The 24450-nt window shown below is 42.1% G+C and overlaps 1 protein-coding gene, 1 long non-coding RNA gene and 1 pseudogene across 2 annotated transcripts; 1 reads left to right on the top strand and 2 right to left on the bottom strand.

Annotated features, from left to right (window-relative positions):
- Positions 1-6331: 6331 nt before the first annotated feature.
- On the top strand, positions 6332-8329 carry LOC121779479. The gene is made up of 3 exons (XR_006045823.1): positions 6332-6512; positions 7599-7662; positions 8144-8329. It is a non-coding gene; the product is annotated as an uncharacterized LOC121779479 (long non-coding RNA).
- Positions 8330-10185: 1856 nt separating this feature from the next.
- Positions 10186-10731, bottom strand: LOC121778970 (circumsporozoite protein-like). The gene has a single exon (XM_042176339.1). The coding sequence runs from the start codon at positions 10729-10731 to the stop codon at positions 10186-10188; it is 546 nt and encodes a 181-aa protein (XP_042032273.1).
- A 6376-nt stretch (positions 10732-17107) lies between these two features.
- LOC121778968 lies at positions 17108-18063 on the bottom strand (annotated as a pseudogene).
- Between the last annotated feature and the right edge of the window lie 6387 nt (positions 18064-24450).

The following is a 24450-nucleotide window of genomic DNA, read 5'->3' as shown; positions in this document are numbered from 1 at the left end:
GTACCTTGTTTTAAAATGAATTTCCTTTTATTAAATGTCTTTGGGTCAAATATTCTTGTTTTTTCCCTTTCTTCCCCGCTTCTTTACTCCTCCCCTAGTCGCGGTCCACCGTACTTCCTATCCTTAGGTAATGCGGGCGTGACAGAGTGGTATCAGAGCCAGGTTTTCTCTTTCTGCTCTGGACCCAAAAAAAAATTCTTTTTCTGACTGGAGTAAGTTTTCAAAAGTGTCATTGGCTCAACATCCGACTCATCGCACTCAACCTGAAATGAGGTAATGAAAATTTCGAAATTTTGGAAAGTATATGGAAGTGGAGGAAATTGTGATTTTGGTGTTGAAAATGATTTTTATGTAAAGTTTAAGTAAATGTTGAGACATGTGGAAGGGTACAAAGTGATGTGGAAAAGTTGGAAATTATTTGAGTTATGAACTGTTATGGTGTTATGAACTGTTGATGTATGATGAACTTATATGAAAGCATGTGGCTGATGTGTGATGATATGATGACGTGAATGTTGATGTGAGCTTTTATGTGAGTATGTGTTGGCCTTTTGAATGTTTGAACTTAGACGTGATAGAATTTCACTAGTGCTTCTTGGACCTATGATAGATAAGAGCTTTTGGCCTTTGAACACCAGCGGGTTTGGGTTAGAACAGCGATACGTGCATACACACTCTCTCTCTCTCTCTCTTCTTCGGTTATGTACTCTGTTTTTATACGCGAGGCGGTTGTTTCTGTTTTTCTATAGATGGCGCGTATGTTCCGAACCGCGCGACGGAGTGATCGCGATAGACTTAGGGCACAGAGGGTGCTCAGGGATTATAGAGAGTACCGGAAGAAGGATCACGTACCGTTGATCGAGTTCGTGGCACACTTCGACACCCTCTGGAGGGCAGCTCAGGAGTTCGGAGTGACAGAGCATGACGGCATTGAGAAGCTAATAGATTTGCTTCCCGATAGCTGGAAGGAGTGGGCCGAAAGAACGGCGAGGAGGTACACGTGGCATGAGCCCGCTACCGATGACATGGTGGGTGACATGGCTGGCTTTCGGAAAGCCGTGTATTGTGCACTGGTGGACTCTCGAGAGGAGCAGCCCCCACAGGAGGTGGAAGAGAGGGTCGTGTATCAGGACAAGTATGTGAGCATGTACGAGGGTGAACAAGGGTATGAAGATGATTATGAGGAGGCTCTGCCAGGGAACTCCGAGGAGGACGACGACGAAGACCCGGAGGAAGGGCCTATGGATGAGGATGATAGAGTCGTAGTCTAGAATTAGAATAGTTCGTTGTCTTTTCAGTTTTTGCTTTCAGTACGATCTACTCTTGGGAACAATGTTGGCCTTCTTTCTTTTAATGAGAATTTGATTTTGGTTTATATCCTATGTGTTGCATCTTATACTACATGAAGGTTTTATAAGAATTTTTGAGAAAGTGGTAATCTTGGATGAGAATTAAAGTAACACTTATGGGTATTGAATCAGAATGCCGCCAAGACGGGGACGTCAACCACGACAAGGAACCAACGTGGGGGCACCACCTCCACCACCACCACCTCCACCCCCGCCTCAACAAGAAAGATTCATAGTTACGTTCTCAAGGCAGAATCCCCCAAAATTTGACGGACAAGGAGACCCATCCAAAGCGGAAGAGTGGATACGCGGCCTCGAGCGTATCTTCAGGGTCATGGAGTGCACAGATAGGGAGCGCATTGCTGGCGCTACCTTTCAATTATCAGGTGCTGCCGATTACTGGTGGGAGACTCGGCAGAGAACTATGGATCCTGCCCGCCTGGAGGCGCTAACATGGGAGGAGTTTAAGGTGGAGATTGACAACAAGTATGTCCCAAAGACGTACAGACGGGCCAAGGTGGTAGAGTTCCACACGCTAAGCCAAGGCCGAATGACTGTGACCGAGTATGACCGAGCCCTCGCGCAGATGGCACGATATGCGCCCGAGTTGATGGACACCGATGAGAAATGGGCGGTGAAGTTCCGGGCCGGGCTCAGAGATGAGATAAAGGCCGCGTTGGCCTGTCGAGGAGAACTCTCCTACTCGGAGATCTTGACTTGTGCACTGGACGTGGAAGATGCACTCCCTAAGCCAAGAGTTGTGGCAACAACAAACGCGACACCCCTACAAGCTCAGTCAGGCCACCAAGAGAAGAGGAGGTGGGATGGTGACCAGGCTCAGTATGGTGGTAAGAGGCCACAACACATGAGGAACCCACCCTACAATGGCGGGAGACAGAATACTTTCCAACCGAGGGCAAACTTTCCGCCGAGGAACCCTCAATGTGGAAGGTGCTTCAAGTACCACGCCGGGGAGTGTCGAGACCCTAGGTGCTTCAACTGTGGTGGAAGTGGCCATTACTTTCGAAGCTGCCCAAATAAGAACATGGGAACGGGAACGAGACAGAACCAGCTAGGTTTCCGTCCACAATCCCAGGCACTACCTGCACCTCCACCGCAGCAACGCCGCCAAGGATTGCCATCGCAAGCAAGGGCCTACGCCTTGAAGGGGAAACAGCCGGCAAACGGGAAAGAAACCTTTGAGCAAGGAAACTTGGCAGGTATGGGCACACTTCTCAATATGCCTATAGTTGTCTTGTTTGATACGGGTGCGTCGCATTCCTTTATATCAACGTCTTGTGTGGATACTTTGGGATTACATACTGTTAAGACCGAACCCACTATGAGTGTGACCTCACCGGTAGGCGGGACTATAGATATATCCCGATCTTGTGCATGTGTGAACTTTGGAATAGGTGAACTCAGTTTAGTGGCTTATAATTTGCAAGTAATGACGATGGGTAGCGTAGACATAATCTTGGGTATGGATTGGTTAGCGGAGAACCACGTTACCCTTCATTGTAGAGAAAGGGAAATCTCGTTTGAAACCCCCGGAAAAGAGCCGATGAAGTTTCACGGAGTCCCAATGAGCCGACGCAAGTCCATTATCTCTGCGCTGCAAGCCACTACAATGATGAGGAAGGGATGTCCAGCGTACCTTGTTTATTTGAATGGGGAGGAGAAGAAAGACAGGAAGATAGAAGATGTGGCGATAGTGAGTGAATACCCCGATGTTTTCCCCGATGCATTGCCGGGACCCCCACCCGACAGGCAGGTAGAATTCACGATCGATCTGGAGCCCGGATCGGCACCAATATCCAAGGCACCTTATAGAATGGCGCCAAAAGAGTTGGAGGAGCTTAAGGTGCAACTGCAAGAGCTACTGGAATTGGGATTCATTAGACCTAGCGTGTCACCATGGGGAGCACCAGTGTTGTTTGTAAAGAAGAAGGATGGAACGATGAGGATGTGCATCGACTATCGGGAGCTAAATAAACTAACGCTAAAGAACAAGTATCCACTACCAAGGATAGACGACTTGTTTGACCAACTTCGAGGGGCAGGAGTCTTCTCTAAGATGGATTTGAGGTCTGGGTACCATCAGCTGAGGGTTCGGCGAGAAGATGTACCCAAGACAGCTTTTCGAACAAGATATGGTCATTATGAGTTCGTCGTGATGCCTTTTGGACTGACGAACGCCCCGGCAGTGTTCATGGACCTTATGAACCGCGTGTTCCATCCATTTCTGGATCGGTTTGTCCTAGTTTTCATCGATGACGTGCTCGTTTACTCAAAGAACGAAGAGGAGCACAAAGAGCACTTGAGAACCGTCTTAGCAACTCTAAGGGACGAGAAACTATATGCCAAGTTCAGTAAATGCGAGTTTTGGCTCAAGGAAGTGAACTTTCTTGGACATGTAGTAACCTCAGATGGAATTCGTGTAGACCCGGCCAAGGTGGAAGCAGTGCAGGAATGGAAGCCACCTTCTACACAAAATGAAATCCGAAGCTTTTTAGGACTGGCGGGCTATTATCGAAGATTCATCGAGGGATTCTCGAAGATAGCAAGGCCAATGACGCAACAACTGAAAAAGGGAGTCAAGATGATTTGGACACCAGAATGTGAGGCGAGCTTTCAGTTGTTGAAGGAGAAATTGACCACCGCACCAATCCTAGCTGTGCCGGAGCCAGAGACTGACTATGCGGTATATACGGATGCGTCGAAGGTGGGACTGGGATGTGTGCTTATGCAGAAGGGGAAAGTGATTGCATATGCATCGAGACAATTGAAGCCCCATGAACTGAATTATCCGACGCATGACTTGGAACTGGCAGCTGTGGTGCATGCTTTGAAGATTTGGAGACACCATCTCTATGGAGTCCGTTGTGAGATATACACGGACCATAAGAGCCTAAAGTACTTCTTTGAGCAAAAGGAGTTGAACATGCGCCAACGTAGGTGGCTCGAGTTGGTAAAGGACTACGATTGTGGTATAAATTACCATCCGGGAAAAGCAAACGTAGTGGCCGATGCTCTTAGTAGGAAGTCTCAATCTCAGCTGGCCACCTTTCTTACTATCGAGGAGAGTATAATCCAAGAGTTCAGTAAGATGCGCTTGGAAGTGGTGAGAATGCCCGAGACTGTGGAAGGGATAGTAGCCACGTTGGTGATGGAACCCGACTTAAGAGCCAGAATTGTGGAAGCTCAACGGCGAGATACGCTACTAGAAAGGATTCGCTCAGAAGTGAGGACGGGTGAACCCGGAAGTTTCCGTGAGGCAGCGGATAACGGTCTCACCTACAAGGGAAGGTTGTGTGTGCCCAAGGATGAAGGCTGGAGGATGGAAATCATGAGAGAAGCACATGAAACCCCATACGCTGCTCATCCAGGGAGCACCAAAATGTATCAAGACTTGAAAAGACAGTTTTGGTGGAACGGTATGAAAAAGCATGTTGCAGCTTTTGTGGAGAGATGCCTAGCGTGTCAACAAGTAAAGGCGCTACACCAACGGCCCTATGGGAAATTGCAACCCCTCGAGATTCCGGAATGGAAGTGGGAACATATTGCAATGGACTTTGTGATAGGACTGCCAAAATCCCAGCGAGGGAACACGGTGATTTGGGTGATTATAGATCGTCTCACCAAATCTGCCCACTTTGTACCGGTTCGCGCTACTTATGGATCCGACCAGTTGGCTAAGGTATATGTACGGGAGATTATACGCTTGCATGGAGTTCCAGCGACAATCACATCTGATCGTGATGCTAAATTCACTTCTAGATTTTGGACAAGCCTGCAACGCGAGTTGGGGACTAAGTTGAATTTCAGTACAGCTTTCCACCCTCAAACCGACGGGCAGTCGGAGAGAACGATACAAGCCTTGGAGGACATGCTACGAGCCGTGGTGCTTGATCGAGGCTGGGGTTGGGAAGAAGTGTTGCCATTGGTTGAATTCGCGTACAACAATAGTTACCAGGCGACTATCAAGATGGCCCCATATGAGGCCTTGTATGGAAAGAAGTGTAGATCGCCACTTTATTGGGATGAAGTGGGTGAGAGAAGAATTCTCGGACCAGACTCTGTAGAAGAGATGATAGAGATTGTCCGACAAATCCGTGGGAGGATCAAGGAGGCACAAGATCGACAGAAATCTTATGCGGATGTTCGAAGGACCGAGTTACAGTTCGAGGTCGGGGAAAAGGTCTTTCTGAAAGTTTCCCCTTCTAAGGGAATAACTCGTTTTGGAGTGAAGGGAAAGCTGAGACCCCGATTTATTGGTCCATACGAGATTTTGGATAGAGTCGGCGTGGTAGCATACAGGTTGGCTCTACCACCAAGCTTTGGAAATGTGCACAACGTCTTCCATGTGTCACAATTGAGGAAGTACGTGTTTGACCCCACACACATAGTTCACCAAGAAGAGATGATGGTCCTAAATCCCGATCTAAGCTATGAGGAGAAGCCCGAGGCCATTTTGGATCGAAGAGTACAAGAATTGAGGAATAAGTCAATTGCTTCGGTGAAAGTACGGTGGAGGAATCATGGAACCGAAGAGGCAACATGGGAATCAGAAGATAAGATGAGAGAGAAGTTTCCAGAGCTGTTTGAGTAATCTAACAAATTTCGAGACGAAATTTTGTTAAGGTGGGAGGAATGTAATACCCGAAAATTTGTGGAATTTTATTCTTTTAATTAAGGATGAAATTTTTATGTTTTTGTGTTTATTTGATTGTTGTGGATGTGGTATTTTCTACCTAGGCAAATTAAAATGGAATTAAGTAATTAAGCTATGAATAAAAACTCCTAATTAACAAATTAAATCCCTCCCTCCCCAATTCTCTCTTCTTTTTCGAAAAAAAAAACCTCCCCCATCACCCCATGATTCTCTCAACCGCCCCCACTCCCTCATAACCGATTTCCCTCCCCCTCTTTTCCATTCGTTCTCTCTTCTCGGTCTCTCTCTCTCTCTCTCTCTCGCTCTCTAGCTCTCATCTCTCTCGAAGTGTGCTCTCACGGTAAGCTCTCGCCCCTCTCTCTCTCGGTTTACCTTTCCCCATTCATCCCCTTCTCATCATCATCTTGGCTTCTTCAAGGTGTTACGCTCGTACGTTGTAAATCGGTGTAGGGAAAGCTTCGAATTTACGTTTGAACTATCCAAGAAAGGTAACCAAACCCTAACCCTTGTTTAATTCGAAAACTCATGCATATAGGACGTTTTGGATGGTTTAGATGCTGAATAGGGTTTGTGGCTTTGTGATATGGTTGAGCATGTTTTTGGTAGTAACTGGCAGTGGGTTCCGACCCCTTTTTATCTAAGCAAACGATCTCCGTTGGGTACGAATTTTAAACTGTATAAAGGTTAATGTGGCTTCTGTTTGGTGTGTAATTTTCAGCCTCTTTGGATGTCGTATGAATTTATTATGATTTTTGCAAGTAAACTGCGCAGTTTCGTGAGTTGTATGTTTTTGGGAGATGTTTTCATGTGCAATTGGCGTGATTCTGAGTGCTATGTTTTTGTGATGAATGTGGGTGTGTTTGACCAAGAGATGGCTCGGGAAAATCAGTGTTTGGTTCGAGGGTTTTGCGTGGGTTGGCCGAGAGTTTTAGGGGCCGGCCTAGGGCAGTGTTGTGGGGGGGTTTTGAAGGGATGATCCCAGGTGTCTGGGTGTGTTTTGGGACGGAGAATGTGTGGTGTGAATGTTGTATAGGGTTTGAGAATCGGAAGTTGGAGGAAAGTGAGTGTGCACGGGACGAGCCAGGCGGCCGAGGTGCCGAGCCAGCGGCCGAGGTGCCGAGCAGGCGGCCGAGATGCCGAGCCAGCGGCCGAGGTGCCGAGCAGGCGGCCGAGGTGCCGAGCAGGCGGTCGAGGTGCCGAGCCAGCGGCCGAGGTGCCGAACAGGTGGCCGAGGTGCCGAGCCAGCGGCCGAGACACCGAGCCATGTCGAGACGCCGATCCTTTTTCCGAGTTTTTCCGAACCTTTTCCGAGCCAAGTGAGCCGTTTGCACAGTAAGGGTATGCCAGGACTTGGAGTGCTGTGTTCGTGTGTCGTGTGCGCGTTTTGGGTACGTCGTTTGCGTGCGGGGTGTGTTTCGAACGTGTGACTTTGTGTGTTTGTTTTGTAACATGTTGTTAAGTGTATGTACGTGTAACGTGCTAGATGTTGAAGTCGTCCACGTAGGAATCATGCATTGTCGTTTAAAGTCTCGTCTTTTCTGACTCTAATCATGATACAATTTATCTTTCAAAAGGGTGATCGTTTACGAGGAAAGTGTGGTTGAAGAAGGGAATTATTTTAAAAGCTAAGCAATCGAGGTGGGCTTTTCTACCCTACTTTTACGTGGGTTGTTTTTAATACGGACTCTGTTCCGGAATTGTTTATGGAGGTGAACTGTTTGTCTTGCCAAATGTTTTGATTTGAAACCTATCTGAAGTGGTTTACCACATATGTTTAATCGAATTCGGGTCTGTTGGGCTGCGAACCCTCAGGCTAGTGTACACGAGACTGGGTGCCATCTGAGAGCAAGTTGGCCGGTCTAGATGACCTGGGGTGTGTGGCCACGCCCCTTGTCACCGTTTGGATCAGATAGTGTATGATTGAGGGAATAAGGGTGGCAATATCGGAAAATGACTGCGCAGTCGAATTTATGAAATATATTTTGGTGTACTTGGGTTATTTTCATTACACTCAAAACCCCAATGTTACACTGTTATGGCATGACAAACTATGATTTTGGCGTGTGTCCACTGAGTGCAATAAGTACTCAGCCCTGCATGTTGTTTTCTTAATGTGCAGGTTGAGCGGCGATGGGGAGGACGGATGTTGAGCAGTTAAAGTCAAAATGCGTTTCACTTTGTTTTGGATAATGTCGTGTCGTCATACCCGGCATTATCTGTCTCTTGATCTTTTTCCGCTGCTTGTAATCCGAAACAATGTTTTCATTTAAACTCTGGTTACTTAAACTTTTGAAATGTCGCTACAGTACCTTGTTTTAAAATGAATTTCCTTTTATTAAATGTCTTTGGGTCAAATATTCTTGTTTTTCCCCTTTCTTCCCCGCTTCTTTACTCCTCCCCTAGTCGCGGTCCACCGTACTTCCTATCCTTAGGTAATGCGGGCGTGACATGAAAACATAAAGTATGGGTAAGAGTGCTGATAAAAATGTTTATTTTACTAATGTGGTCAAGCAATGGCTTCAGAACAATACTTGTATTAATAGATTTGGATTGCTTATGTGATATGTACGACAACTTCCCATGAGACATATCAGTCTAATTATTTTTATGTTTAATTATCTCATACTAGTTAGTTTTGTTAAGATTTCTTTTCCGTACCGTAGATGTTGTAAATACGGCCTTTTTGTGTGACATTTTGGTCCTTTTTGTGTAACATTTTGGTGGTATACGCCCCTAATTCCAGATGTGAACGGAAACAACTATGCATTTATTTATTTCCTTGCTAAATCTTACAATATTATTTTGCTAAACTTTTTGTCATCCAGAACTCCACAATAAAATTCAATGCAAATGATAAACAAATAGATTTTTGAAAAATAGGAAGCAAAAGTTTAAATAGTACTTCATATTAAAGATACAAATATTTTGAAATGTATGAAGCTACATAATTACTCCACTAGTATTTTTTATTTATAGATTAACTTTAGAATACGGTGCTGATCAATTGCTAAATAAATAAATAGTAATTCAAAATTGAGATCAAATTCTAACCGTCAGATGAGGAGATTTAGTGGTTGAAATAATGTCAAGTGGATTATAATATAAATTTAAATAATAATTAAATAAATTCAAAGGTATTAATGTCAAGTCATAAATATAGTAGTTACAACGAACTACTTTATCTTTCTTCAAAATCATCTCAAAACTTTGAATTTACGTAACTCTCTCGATTTAAATTATTTTTTCGTAAAAAATGTATCAAATTAAAGATAATTTTATAAGGATTCTAACGAGATCTCAATTGCATACGTTCCGACGACGTTCGAATGGTGAAATTTGATAATTTTTATTTCAGTTTTCGTATATGTTGATAAGCAAATTTTTATCAATAAATGCATCAAACAATCTTAATATAATGCATGTACAATATCAATAAATAGTGTTGATATTTCTAGTACTTGTGTTGAGATTTTCATGTCACTGTGTTGATATTTGTAATGCACCATGTTGATATAAAAGAACCACAAAAATTATAATATGTTAACTAAATGATGATCTTACCCATTTGTTGATATTTTATCTATTATTGAAATTCGTGAGATTTAATTTCATCAATTCATTTTAAAATCTAAGGGTGTAAATTTGATCTTAATTTTGGATTATGATGGTATAAGTAATATAAGAAGACCCCTCTAGGATAAATTATAAATATTAGTATTACTTTATAATGTGAAATACATAAATATGTGAGAACAACAAAACTTAACAATAGAGTAAATAAACGAGAAGTAGTAAAAATAACAAATTGAGCTAAAAAAAGGGAGTTCTTTTTATTTAAAAGATAGATAATACTTAGAAGATGGAATGAGTGTACAAAAGAACTTGGAAAACATTTGTTATTGGCGCTCCGAATCTAGGAAAGGAAGGCAAAGCGGCAAACTTTGGTGACGGAGTTGGAGGGCGTGGCACATGGCTTGGGTGACGGGGTTGGGGTTGAGGTCGGAGTCAGAGACGGAGATGGGGTTGGGGTTGGGGTCGGAGTCAGAGTCGGAGTCGGAGATGGGGTCAGAGGGCGAGGTACATGGGTTGGGGTTGGGCTCGGGGTCGGAGTCGGAGACGGAGATGGGGTTGGGGTTGGAGGGCAGGGCTTGGGTGATGAGGTTAGAGGGCGTGGGTGACTAGGTTGGAGGGCGTGGCACAGGGGTTGGGGTTGGGGTCGGGGTCGAAGTCAGAGACGGAGATGGGGTTAGGGTTGGGGTTGGGGTCGGGGTAGGTGTCGGATTCGGGGTCAGAGTCGCAGATGGGGTTGGGATTGTGGTCGGAGTCGGAGGGCGTGGCACAGGGGTCGGGGTCGGCGGCACCGGGGTTGTGGTTGGGGTTGGAGAGCAGGGCTTGGGTGACGGGGTTGGAGGGCGTGGCACAGGAGTTGGGGTTGAGGTCGGCGTCGGGGTCGGGGTCGGAGTTGGAGATGGGATCGGAGGGCGTGGCACAGGGGTTGGGGTTGGGGTTGGGGTCAGGGTCGGGGTCGGGGTCGGAGTCGGAGACGGAGATGGAGCTGGGGTTAGGGTCGGAGTCGGAGATGGGGTCGGAGGGCGTGGCACATGGGTTGGGGTTGGGGTTGGAGATGGGGGCGGCACAAGGGTTGGGGTCGGGATCAGGGTCGGAGTCGCCGGCACCGGGGTGTGGCTCGGGAGGCAGTGCCCGCATTGTTTGTTGAACAAACACACACACCCAAACACTCACACACACGAAATCGTGCGTGTAGTGTCGTTATCGTGTCGACATGATAACAACAAACACGAACATGACCCGTTAAGAAAACTCCAAACACGAACACGACCTGCTACCCTTAGACACGGACACATTAACGACACGAACCACTTCAGGTCAACACGACACGATAACAACACATATATGACAAGACACAATAACGACACTATAATAATACGACCTGATAACACGAGCGGTTGCGGCGCTGCTAAACCCTAAACTGGAAAGTGATTTAGAATAAAAATGAAAAATCTATTTTCACGCTAATCCTAAGTGCTCCATTAGACTAAACCTAATTTAAATTTTAAAATAAATAAAAAATAATAATATTATAATATATTATTTCTTAACGTGTAACACGAACACGACACGAAATTTCCGTGTCGTTATCGTGTCGACACGATAACGACAAGGACTCAATAAGCTTTAACACATACCCATTAATCTCGTGCTAGTTCGTGTCGTGCCAAAAATTGTCAGTCCTAGGTGGGGGGATGGCTGCTGTAATTACTTTGTGCCCAGGGTCTTTTATTGCAAATATATATTTTTTATGTTTTTGTTTAAATAATTTATATTTCATTAATTTAATAATACTACTCAAACAAGAAACTAAGTTGGTGAAGCTCCCATTCATTACTAATTTCATGCTTCCTTCAGCTCTAGCGATACTCTTCTATTTCACAAGCAAATTTTGTTTCAACCAACATAATTTTGTAAATAATATACATAAAATTTATTCAGAAGTCATAGTAATTTATATCATTAAAGATACTCAAAGTTGGTGAATAGTCTCCTTCCACGAACATATATAGAATATTCAAGTGTGAGCAATTAATTGAAAATCAAATCCCAACCAAATATAAGGTATAGCCGTATAGGTGTGTAGGATTTGAGGCTTTGACATATCATATACGAATGTACACTTTATAAATGAGTACATAGTTTAAGCATTCCTCTAGGTAATTGTCTAGCTTCAATTATGAAATCTGACTTTGATTCATATAGATTTTGTGAGGTGTTTTAAGTTTAAATTTATCATTAAAAAAAAGAAAATTGCCTAAAAAGTCACAAACTTTGAGGAAAGTTTGTTTTTTCCCACAAACTATAAAAGTTGCGACTAAAGTTACGAACTTTATCGGTTCGTGCAAATTTCCCAAACTACCGACCTGACGACATATTTCCGTTAAAAACTTATCCCACGTGGCATGCCAGAGGCGTGACTTGGCAAAATTTTTGACTAGGCACAAAACGACGTCATTTTATGTTTTATTTATTGAATCTTCTTTACACGTCGTCGATTTCATCCCTAAACCGTTTGACGGCGATTTCACTCTTGTCGATTACGTTTTCCGTCGATTGAATTGGAGTTGCGCTTTCGAAATCAGCCAAAAAGAGGTTATATTACCTGAGTTTAGGGTTAAGCCAGAAATTTTGCCAATTCATGCCTTCAGCATGCCACGTAGGATAAGATTTTAACGGAAATATGCCGCCAGGTCGGGTAGTTTGGGAAATTTACACGATCCGATAAAGTTCGTGACTTTAGGCGCAACTTTTATATTTTGTGGGAAAAGCCAAACTTTCCACAAAGTTTGTGACTTTTTAGGCAATTTACCCAAAAAAGAAATACTACTACAAACTTAAATATTTATTGTTCAAATTCAATTTATTTAGTAGTCGTACATAACTCAGCAAAGATGCAATGCTCTATCGCCAAACATTCACTGGGCCCACCCCTCCAATACATTTATACAAAACTTCTACCCCGAGCACACACAATGGAACCGCAGACTCTCATGGAAAACCCTTTTCGCTCCACTTAGCCCTATCCCCCTCTAAGGGGATTTTAGTGATAGAAGATTTAATCTTAGTTTTGTAGCCAATAATAAAGTTATGTACAGATTAAACATGCACAAACCGAACCTGCCCGGCGGTTAACCGCCGATTCGGGCCCGCCGGTTCATGAATCGGTACCGGAACTGGCGGTTTGAACCGTCCGGCGGGTTCGCGGTTCAGGTGGGTCGGTTCATGGTCGAGGGATTATTGAACCGTGAACCGGCGGTTCAACGGTTCCAACGGCGGATTCCGGCTAGGGGCGGCAGGCTAGGGTTGCGGTTCAAACCGGCGGTTTCTGACGAAAACCATTGGTTTCCGGCAGTTCCGATGACTTTTCAGGTGGCAGGTCGTAGGGTGCAGGTCGTAGGCCTAAAAATTGGTCAGATGCCGCCGGTTTTCGGTCAGAAACCGGCGGTTTCCGTCAGAAAACCGTGGACTGAACCGCCGGTTCAAGCGGTAAAGTGTCAGTTTCGGCCGAATTTGAAATTTCAAATTTTTTTTATTTCTTCCAATATTACTCCTATAAATACCCCACTTCTCACTCATTTGTACTCACCTCATTCTTGTGTTAACAAGGATATCATTTTCAATCTCTATTTTTCTATTCTCTCCTCATTCTCTCTATTTGCTGAAGTTGTTTACTAATTACTAGTTTACTAGTTACTACTTACTACTATATTTGTTGTTGTGCTAGTAATTTACCACTTATTCCATACTCCATATTCAATCCATACTACTTTCATTTATCACTATGTCTTCTTCTCGTGGTGGACCGGGACGTGGTGATCGGGGCAAGGGAATTGCCCAAGATCAAAGTACTAGTCGTCCCTCAAAATCAAGGCGATCTAGTCGTCGAGAAGTTATGGAAGAGGTTTCCCGAGTGGCGGCTGAACGCATGCAAGTAAGTAATGAAAAAATATTTTTACAATTCATAATTTCATAAGATTGAGTTTTTAATTTTTTTGTGTTCCTAATTAAACTTCAACTTATATTATATTTATAGATAAAAGAAGATCATAGGACGGCCATGCTACTCGCTGAAATGCATCAAGGTGGGGGCGGAGGCGGGGGCGGTGGTTCCCAACAAAATGATGAGTACACCGGCGCTGAAATGCTATATCGTCGAACTCGGACAACAATGATGATAGATCTCATTCTCGTATTCCGTCTAGCACCAGCAGAAATGAGGAGATGCCTCCCCCCCTCCACCCACTAACACGGCAAAAGGTTTGAAATCTGATATTTTTGTCAAGCACTACAAGAAGGTTCCAGTGGTGATTCCAAGTCCTCATGATCCTCACTCTCAAGAAGAGACACCGGCATTTCATGCATATTGCAACTATTGTGATAAAGTCTACAAATTCTCGAGTGGTGGGGGATATGGCACCCTCCGTCGCCATTTGGTGAAAAAACATCCGGTAGAATGCGGCACTACCTCTACCCAAACCCAACTAAACTTCCAACCCGGTGGCTCGGGTTCGTCAGGTACGCCTCTTTTTAAATATGATCAAAAAAAAAATTCTGATGTTATGACTAGATGGGCGGTAATAAAGCATTTTCCTTTTAACGTTTATGATGACAAAAAATTTGAGGTTACTATGCAAAGTGGTTTAAACGTAGCTATCAAAAGAATAGGGCAAATGACCGTTCAATGATCTACCGTTAGGCAATGTTTAGAGAAAAATGTTGAATTATCACGTTATTTAGTTAACTTGGGCCATAAAGTGAACATTTGCTCAGATGTGTGGACTGATTGTTTTAATCGACATTCATACATGGGCATTACGGTTCACTTTGTGGACAATAGTTGGACTTTAAACAAGCGTTTAATAGGTTTTAGAGAATTTGAAACTCCACACACTGCACCCGAAATTGCTTCTTTGATTATACAAGTTTTGAATGAGTTTCAATTCTGCAACAAGATATTTTCTATTGGTTTTGATAATGCAACTGCTAACACCGCAAGTATTAGCGATTTGATTGCGGCTTGTGCTCCGGTAATTGGAGGTAAGTATTTTCATCACAAATGCATATGTCATATTTTAAATTTATGTGTACAAGATGCGCTTGAATTATGGCAAAAGCATGTTAGTCCTATTAGAACTGCAGTTAGATTAATCCATTAAAAGCCGGCTATTGGAAAAGCATGGAAGAAATATTGCCATCAAAAGAATGTTAGATATACGAATTTTATTATGGATGTGTCTCATAGATGGAATTCGACATATAATTGTCTAAATTCTACTTTGACGCATAAAGATTCTTTATGTGATTTTTATAGAACCTATCCCGTTCATGATTTATATCTTTCACATAGTTGTTGTGAACATAGCGTGGCTTTATTTAAATTGTTCAAATATTTCAAAAAAGCTACTGTTGAATTATCGGGTGTTTATTACTGCACTGATGTTCGTGTTTTAGAGCATTGCATGTATATATCACTTGGTTTTAAAACTGCAATGAAAAATGATTCCTCCTTCACCTGAATTAATGTGTTTTATATTATATGATTGAAAAATGACTTAAATATTTCAGTGAGATTCCAACCGTATTTTTGATTGCAAAGGTATTAGATCAAAAATGGAAATTAGCTGGTACCTCTAGAATTTTAGATTTTTATTATAACAATTTGAATTCTATTGATCTTGGCCCCCTTCAAGCAATCCAATCCGATACCAGTGACGAATTTGGAGTAGACCTTTCAGAAACATTTCAAATAACCCGCCCGGACCGGTCCATTATCCAACAAACACTCGAGTTTAACTTGCGCGCTCTCTACACCGAATATGAAACCAAATATAGCACTACCCACCAAGTCAGAAGACCCACCCCCTCCTCCACAACATAACTATGGCTTCGCATTTCAAGCCGAATATGATGACCCCGATGCGCAATCCCAATTAGCCTACCTATACAGCTACAGCACCGACGGAAGGTCCTCAGGTATGGTGAGTGAATTAGATTTATATTTCGATTCACTCTTTTTCTTTGGTGATGAAGGTCCTACTACTCCCGCCCAAATCGACGTCCTCGATTGGTGGGGAACCCACGAGAAATATTTTCTCATCCTTGCGTCAATGGCCAAGGAGATTTTTTCTGTTCCGGCTTCCGCTGTCGCAGTCGATTCCGCTTTTAGTGTTGGCTTGCATGTGTTGGATGAATCAAGAAGTAAGCTCTCGGCGAAAAATATGGAAGCCGTGATGTTACTTGATGATTGAGGCAAAGCTGACGTCCGAGAACAAGAAAATGATTGGGATGATCGTCAGGAGGGATCACAAGATGAATTCACCGGGGATGAATCATAGACCAACCGTCAACCGCCGCCGGCTAAGCCAAATAGGTAAGTAAGGTAAGAGAACTACGTGGGCTTTGATTCCCTAATGCAAATGAGCATTGGGGATACGTAGGCACCTCAACTTAAACTTTAAATTTTAGTTGAGCTCGAGTCCTTTTTCCTTTATTTCTTTTTTTCCCATTTGTTCCTACTTTAAAAATGTACAAATACAATTACATAATTGTATTTGTATATACTCTAGTCGATGAAGTAGATTTCTCTATACGGCTAAATCCGGGAAACTTTTGACAATTCTACTATAATTGTTGATTGTTAGACTAAACTCAACATTTAAAGTTGAATTGCTAAAGATGTCCTTAATTTAGTTATGTAGAAAGATCTCCTTCGCCGATTAAGAGTATATATACTTATAAGTTTTTTATAAGAACTTCTACGTCTTTTTTTGTCAGTTGTAATTAGCTTCGTTGTTGACTAGTACTCTCGTTTGTATTTAAATTTTTGTTTAAGACCTCAAGGTTTTTTCGATTTGTAATTGTTGTAAACGTGTAATCTCAATAAAATTGCAACTTTCATCGTATGTTTTTGAATTTTATTTACGCACATTTCATACATAAACAAATAAAAATAATGCAAAAAAAAAAATTGGACGAACGACCGAACCGGCCCGGAACCGGCGGTTCAGGTCGCAAACTGACGGTTTTGAACCGCCATGTAAACCGCCGGTTTTTTGAACCGGAACCGGAACCGCCAGAACCCTTGGCGTGCCGGTTCCGGTTCCTGCATATGATGAACCGTGAACCGCCGGTTCATGAACCGGAACCGGCGGTTCCGAACCGTTATGCATGCCTAGTACAGATCGTGTTGTCAGTCAGTATTACTTTAACAATGGAAATCCGTACCTCTTCTATATAAATTTGTATAATGATGAATGATCATTAGTTTACTGACCTACCAAACATCTTTAAAGGGCTCGTTTGATAGCTATGTCATGTTTCGACTAGACATGATACCATTATGATAGTTATCATAGTTTCGATTAGTTAATTTACATATATTGGGTGTTTGGTAAATTAAGATAATTGTGAGTTATCTTATTGTAGTGTTTGGTACAATAAATCACAAGCAAGGATAAAAATTATGATTACTAAAATTATCCTCATTAATTTAAGTTAATTACTAAACTATCCTCAAGATCTAGTTTATTATTTTGGAAATGAAGTTAATTGTATTTTTCTTTGTCGAATATGCACGTGTTGTCCATTCGTCTTCAAAGAAACAAAGAGGCATTTCATGTATCAGAGCTCAATTTTAATGAAAATTATGTAAAAATTAAGCTCTACTTAAATCTGAAAGTGAAATGAAACCAAATGCGGGAGCAGGTCTTGTTATGAACCAAAAGCAAAGAAGTAAACCTAAGCTGCGAGGCATCCACGAACGCCAGGCACATCGTCTTCCGATCAACCTCCACCATCGCATTCGCCCCCGAAATCCTCCAGTACACATCCTTCCCCGGCAAAACCAGGTCAATCGCCGGAACCTCCTGCCCCGCACCCGTCCTCTTCACCGTCTCCGCATTGTAGCACGCTCTGAACGGCCCCACCGCCGCCACGCTCCTTAGAGGATGTGCGCTTATAGATCGACGTGTGCATTGCGATGTAGTTTTGCAAGCTGCTGATCTTCGTCCCGTCTACTCAATCCCCGTTGATATCGAAATACGACTCCTTCACGTCCACCGCCTCTCCGGCGACCCTGATCGAGCTCACGTCGATGAAGTACTCCTGCGAGAGATCGTTGTCAGAGAAAAACGGCTGATTACTCACCGGTTTATTCACGATCAACGGCGTCGTTTTGATCAAACCGGAGATGTCGGATTTCGTCGGCGCTCCGGCTTCGACGGTCAGTTTCCCGATCCCCGACGACGGTGGGCAGATCGAGAAACGGTCGGGGAGTTTCATCTTCTCGGCGACTACTTTATGGAAGGCGATGTCGAAGCGGCCGAGGCCGACCATGCCGGAGGCGGGGGCGGAGAGGCCTTGGACGAAGTCATTGGGGACGCAGGAGAAGATGAAGTCGGGGAGCTGGACGTGGTCTTTGGAGGAGGCAGAAGCAATTTTTGTGAAGAAGAAAAGAAGGGAGACATATGTTTAGTTTAGGATTATAAATTTGACGGGTAAAAATGTAATTTGCCAATATTAACTAGGTATCCTAGTTATGTAACATGCCAAAATGGGTGGTTACATATGTGACTGAAACATAGATTTTTTAATGGGCTTTATGCGGGCCGGATACAGAACACGGGCTATTAAGTTTATTAATTTAGCTACCAAATGCACAAATAAACCCGGATTAATCCTCTTAACTTGTGTGGTTCTTAGAGCATCCACAACGGTGCCTTAGCTAAGAGCACAGCTTGTGTTGTCGGCACAGCAGGTAAGAAGCTCATCATTGTGCTCGTGTTGTCAGGACGGACGTACTCTCCGCCAAAAGCACTTCACAGTTGGGCTTTAGCTAAGAGCACACTCGCCCAGCCCACGTGGCGGGCCGTGGCCGGGCAGTGTCGGCGTCGTTTTATCCGTTTTTATTATTTTTTAAAAAAATACATAAAAAATAAAAAAATCAGAAAAATCCAAAACAAAATCTCACTTTCCAAAATATGGTTGCTTTGTGACCATTTTTTTCATTTTTTTTTAATTTTTATTCATCCACAATTCAGTCAAAATGTACTTTTTAATTTTTAGGATTTTAATTATGTTTTTTATTTTTTATTTTTAGTACTTTGTTATTATATGAGTTTTATTAATGCATTTTATTATTATGAACATGTTTTTAGTAATTTAAAATTTTAAGTTGAATAATACAATAGTGAGATTCATGAATAGTTAAGAGCATGCTCTTGGGTCCGGAACCATAACCGCGCTCTTAGATAAGAGCATAGCTCGCGTCAGCACGGCAGGCTACGAGCTCGTGTTGTCGGCACGGCAGTTGACGAGCTCACCATTGTGCTCATGCGGTCGGCACGAACGTGCTCTCTGCAAAGAGCACGCTTGTGCCAGTGGCACAAGCACAAACAACCGTTCCTTAGCAAAGAGCACACGCGCCGTAGGTGGGCCGTTGCGGGACTCTGTGGGCGTCGTTTAATCCGTTTCTATTAATTTTTTTAAAATTCATAAAATCAGAAAAAATTAAAAAAAATATTGCCACTTTCCAAAATATTGGTGTGTTATGAACATTATTAACATTTTTTTGTTTATCCCCAATTCTGCCGAAAGCCCGGAAGAGTAATATTTTTTTAACTATGATTTTAAATTATGTAAATATTAATAAGTTTAAATGATTTTTAGAAGTAAAATTATGTACTTTTTTAATTTTAGGATTTTAATTATGTACTTTTTTTATTTTTTAGGAAATTGTAATTATAATTCAAGTTTTTTTAATGAGTTTTATTATTACAGACATGTTTTTATTAATTGAAGTATTTAAATTGAATAATAGAATAGTGTGACCCATGAGTAGTTAAGAAAATGCTCTTGGAGAAGAGCTCGGTTCGGGGTGTTGTGCCTTAACTTAGAGCACAAAATAAAAAATGAATAAAAGTGGGTCGGGCCCACAACTGCACTCTAAGCTAGGAGCACAGCTCGTGCCGTTGGCAAGGCAGGTGACGAGCTCACAATTGTGCTCGTGTCGTCGCCACAGACGTGCTCTCTGCCAAGAGCATGCTTGTGCCAGCTACACGAGCACAAACAGTTGTGCTTTAGCTAATAGTACAAACGCCCAAACCCACGTGGCACGCCTTGGCTGGGTTGTGTAGGTGTCGTTTTTCCATTTTTATTATAATTTTTTAAAATTCATAAATATTAGAAAAAAATTCAAAAAACAATTTCCACTTTCGAAAAATATGGCCGTTTTATTACCATTTGTTTTTATTGTTTATCACCATTTCATCCAAAACGCCCAGAAGAGTAATTTTTTTCTTTTTTTAACTATGATTTTAAATTATATATTTTTTAATAGGAGTTTAAACAATTTTTAGAATTAAAATTATGTACTCTTCAATTTATAGTGTTTTAACTATGCATTTTTTTTGTTTTTTAGGAATTTGTAATTGTGATTCTGAGTTTTTTTTAATGCATTTTTATTATGGACATGTTTTTAGTAATTAAAGTATTTAGATTGAATAAAAAAATAATGAGACCCATGAATAGTAATAGCATGTTCTTGGTGAGAGTACGTTTTAAGTGGTGTGCCTTAGCTAAGATCACATAATAAAAAAATGAATGAAAAGTGGGTCTGGGCCCAAACCGCGCTCTTACCTAAGAGCACAGCTATTGCCGACTGGTGACGAGCTTACAATTGTGTTTGTGTCGTCGGAACTGACGTGCTCTCTACCAAGTGCATGCTTTTACCGGCGGCACGAGCACAAACAGTCGTGCCTTAGCTAAGAGCTCACGTACCCAGCCAACGCGGCAGTCCGTGGCTGGGTGGTGTGGGCGTCGTTTAATCCGGTTTTATTAAAAAAATTTAATTCATAAAAATTCAAAAAAAATCACACTTTCCAAAATATAGCCAATTTATGACAATTTTTTAATTTATTTTTTAAAAATTTTCATCCCCAGTTCATCCAAAATGTCGGGACAAGTAATTTTTTAATTTTTTTAATATGATTTTTGATTATTTAACTTTTAATATGAGTTTAAACAATTTTAAGAATTAAAATATTTACTCTTTAATTTTTTGTATTTTATTAGTTTTTTTTAGGAATTTATAATTGTAATTCAAGTTTTTATAATGCATTTTATTACTATGGTCATGTTTTTAGTATTGAAGTATTTAAATTGAATAACATAATAGTGGAACTCATAAATAGTTAAGAGGATGTTCTTGGAGAGAGTACGGTTGTGGGTGATGTGCCTTAGCTAAGAACACATAATAAAAAAATGAATAAAAGTGGGTCAGGGCCCACAGCCGCGCTCTTACCTAAGAGAACAACTCGTGCCGACAGGTGACGAGCTCACCATTGTGCTCGTGTTATTGGCACGTACGTGCTCTCTACAAAGAGCACACTTGTACCAGTGGCACGAGCACAAACAGTCGTGCCTTAAGCACACATGCCCAGCCCACGGCTGGGTGGTGTAGGCGTCGTTTTATCCGTTTTTATTAAATTTTTAAATTCTTAAAAATTCAAAAAATATCAGAAAAAATATTCAAAAAAATTCCCACTTTCCAAAAATATGGCAGTTTTATGACCATTTTTTCATTTTTTTTATTGTTCATCCCCAATTCATCCAAATTGTCCGGAAGATTTATTTATTTATTTTATATGATTTAGATTATGAGTTTAAATAATTTTCGTATTAAAATTATGTATTCTTTAACTTTTATGATCTTAAGTATGAACTTTTTATTTGTTTGGATATTGTAATTGTAATTCGAGTTTTTATAATGCGTTTTATTATTATGGACATGTGTTTAGCAATTAAAATATTTAAATTGAATAATAAAATAGTGGAACCATGAATAGTTACGAGCATGCTCTTGGGGCATAGCACTGTTGGGGGTGTTGTGCCTTAGCTAAAATAATAAAAAATGAATAAAAGTGGGTCTGGATCCACAACCCCGCTCTTAGCTAAGCGCACGGTAGTGGATAATCTTAGAAAAATGGTTGAAAGGGACCAAAGTATCAATGAGGAGGAGCATTGGTTGTTTGGTCAATTCTAATAGAATGCACATTTGTGGTACCTATATTATCACAATATTATTTGCGTTCCCTATACTATATTTTGTGCATTTTCATGGTCTCATTGACTTTTTCTCACTCTTTTCGGACTAATACACCCTCAAAATAGTAGAGGGAAAATTTGTACACTCAAGAATTCCTTTCTCTCTCCTCTGCATACCTTTATTCAATCATCACCCTCTCTTTCTTTCTCCTTACACAAAATAAAGAGCAGTATTTGGGATTTAGCAGAGGAAGGTAAGAAAGGAGATGTGACATTTCTCAGCTTGTCTTCAACTTTCAGGTATTGGTGACGAAGAAAGAGAGGGTGATAAACTCATGTTTTAGAACGATTTAGTGTTAAACATAGGAAATGAATTTATTTTTGGCTTAATGCATAGGGTTCATCCACTTAATTACTATTTTATAGAGCTAATGAGTTTGTTAAAGTCTGGGGTGAAAACAGGCGAAACATAGCTCAAAATGGGGCTTCAGGAGGCGAAACAAAGAGAACGTCCGAGTCACGCGTTGGGGCAGGGGAGAAACGCCTGATCGCGCGTTCGGTTTGTCATTGGCGAGTTATAGAGAACGCCCGAGTCGGGCGTTTGAGGAGAAGTGTACTAAGTGTAAGTAGAAATAGTATAATTAGTTTGGGCCTTGCCAAAATAGAAAAACTGCAAGTAACATGAGACACGAGGAAGTATAATAAGAAGTTAAAACACATTTTTTGGGTGTTTAAATGAATCAATTAAAATAATGAAAACTACAAGCATTACTCAGGGAAGCCCGAGGGATACAACCAACTAGCCTAAGCTAGCGAGCCGGGGAGGGGAGAAAATACATATGAACTTAGGCATAGCCAAGGGCTTATATCAAGCCGGTGTTCATCACAGACCAAACATAAAAAATGTCCCTAGAAAGCCTAGGTTTAGACAAATGTCCTTGCCAAGTAGAGGTTTACATGGGAACATAGGCATACCTATGTGGGGGTAGTCCGGGTCTACCCCAAAACCACAAACAGGAACCCTCCAGCGGTGGAGGGCGGGCCTCGTTAAAACCTCTTGGGGCAAAACCCATTGGGATAAAATCCCCAAGAGGAAAAAGAGTGCCCTAAAGTGTAGGGGAGAGGGGAAAGGGACGACGATGATATAAATTATGCACTTGAAACCTTATCCCATGTCTTTTTTTTATCATATAAAATACTATCTTATACTGATGGTTTCGGAAAACTAGAGCCATTCTGGTTTAGGGATCCACCGAAATGGGTCAATCAGTGATAAGACAATATTAAATGCATTATTTGAGGTCACACCACGTATGCTCCTTTGTGCCGAGAGGGGAAATTGAATGGTCCCTTACCCTCGGAAAGCCGCATCATGGTACCTATTAGCGCCAAAAAAAAGACAATCCATAAACTGACCATCCTACCGTGGGTACAAACCCCACGGCAGTGGTGATTGCACCCTGCCAAGGCAGTTGCCTAGGCCCCTTTTATTACACAAGAAATTTAGCTGCCAAGAGTTGTTACAACCAACTCCTCTGGATACATGGAATAAAGGATAGTATATGTTACCATTTTAGTCTCAAACACAATATGGTTCGAATCAAAGACAATACCATGGAAGATTAACGCATTCCTCGCCATACAGGTGAGACTTACCATAGCCGCAAGTGCGATCCACTTTGCCCGTTTGGTGATGGCTGACCCGTAGTTTTCCGAGCAATCCATTTGATTGCACTTGGGATCGTTGTGAGTGGCCTTGTTACTCCAAACCATGCCTTTATCTTCTCCCATATTACTCTACTTTTTCTGCACTTGAAGAAGATATGGACGGACGATTCAGGTTCCATGTTATAGAGAGGGCATCCGCGATCAATGTCGAGGTAGGTGAGTCTGTCTCGTGTGGGCAATCTCCCTTGTATAGCTTGCCACGTAGTGAGGAGTATTTTGGTGGGATGTACCCCTTCCACACAAACTTTGGCCGATACCTTTGCTCGCCTTTCGGCCGGAACCACTCATATGCCTCTGACACGCCCTTGGTTTGGAACCAAGTTCCCCATCGTCTCTCCACTTCGGCCCTTGAATGGTGTTGCGACATTTCATCGCGGGAGCCAAGTAAGCTCTTAATGAGTTGCGGGTCTCTAGCTCGTGCGTTCCAGTCCCAAAATGAGCGTTGCCCAATATAAATGTTATGGACCCATTTGATCCACAAGGAGTCCTTCTTTGAGAAGATGTCCCATAAGACCGTTGATAGCAAAGCTTTGTTCCATGATTTAAGGCTCCGCAGACCTAGACCACCATTCGTTTTTGGGAGGCAAAGCGTCTTCCATGCAACTGGATTCTGCTTGGAGCCCCACAAGAACTGACGAGCCACTCTGACAATATGGTCAATGACTGTTCCCGGGAGGGGAAACACTTGGAGCCAGTAGCATTTGAATCCTTGAAGGATGGATTTAATTAGCTCAGTACGCCCCGCATAAGAAAGGTTCTTGCCCGTCCATTTCTTCGTGAAGGTCGTAATCTTGTCAAGTAGGGGTGAGTAGTGAGCAGCCTTTAGTCTCGTTGAGTTGAGAGGCACCCCTAGATATTTTGTTCGCAGTTCCCTCAATGGAAATCCAAAAATACTCACAATCTCATTTAACTCACGACCGTGTACACCTCCAGCAAAGAGTTGAGATTTCTCACCATTTATTTGAAGGCCTGAGCATTCAGAGAATTCATCCATCGTATCGGCTAGAATCCTCATAGATCCTTCATCGCCCCTACAAAAGAGCATCAAATCGTATGCGAATGCAAGGTGCGTTATGCGTAACT

This window comes from Salvia splendens, chromosome 19, assembly GCF_004379255.2.
Source record: "Salvia splendens isolate huo1 chromosome 19, SspV2, whole genome shotgun sequence".
Classification (NCBI taxonomy): Eukaryota; Viridiplantae; Streptophyta; class Magnoliopsida; order Lamiales; family Lamiaceae; genus Salvia; species Salvia splendens.
The sequence above is the reverse complement of the archived record's forward strand: the minus strand, read 5'-3'. Positions and strand labels throughout refer to the sequence as shown.

What these genes read in the sequence shown, in the direction of transcription:
- LOC121778970 (XM_042176339.1), bottom strand. Translation starts at nt 10,731, where the DNA reads ATGCGGGCACTGCCTCCCGAGCCACACCCCGGTGCCGGCGACTCCGAC.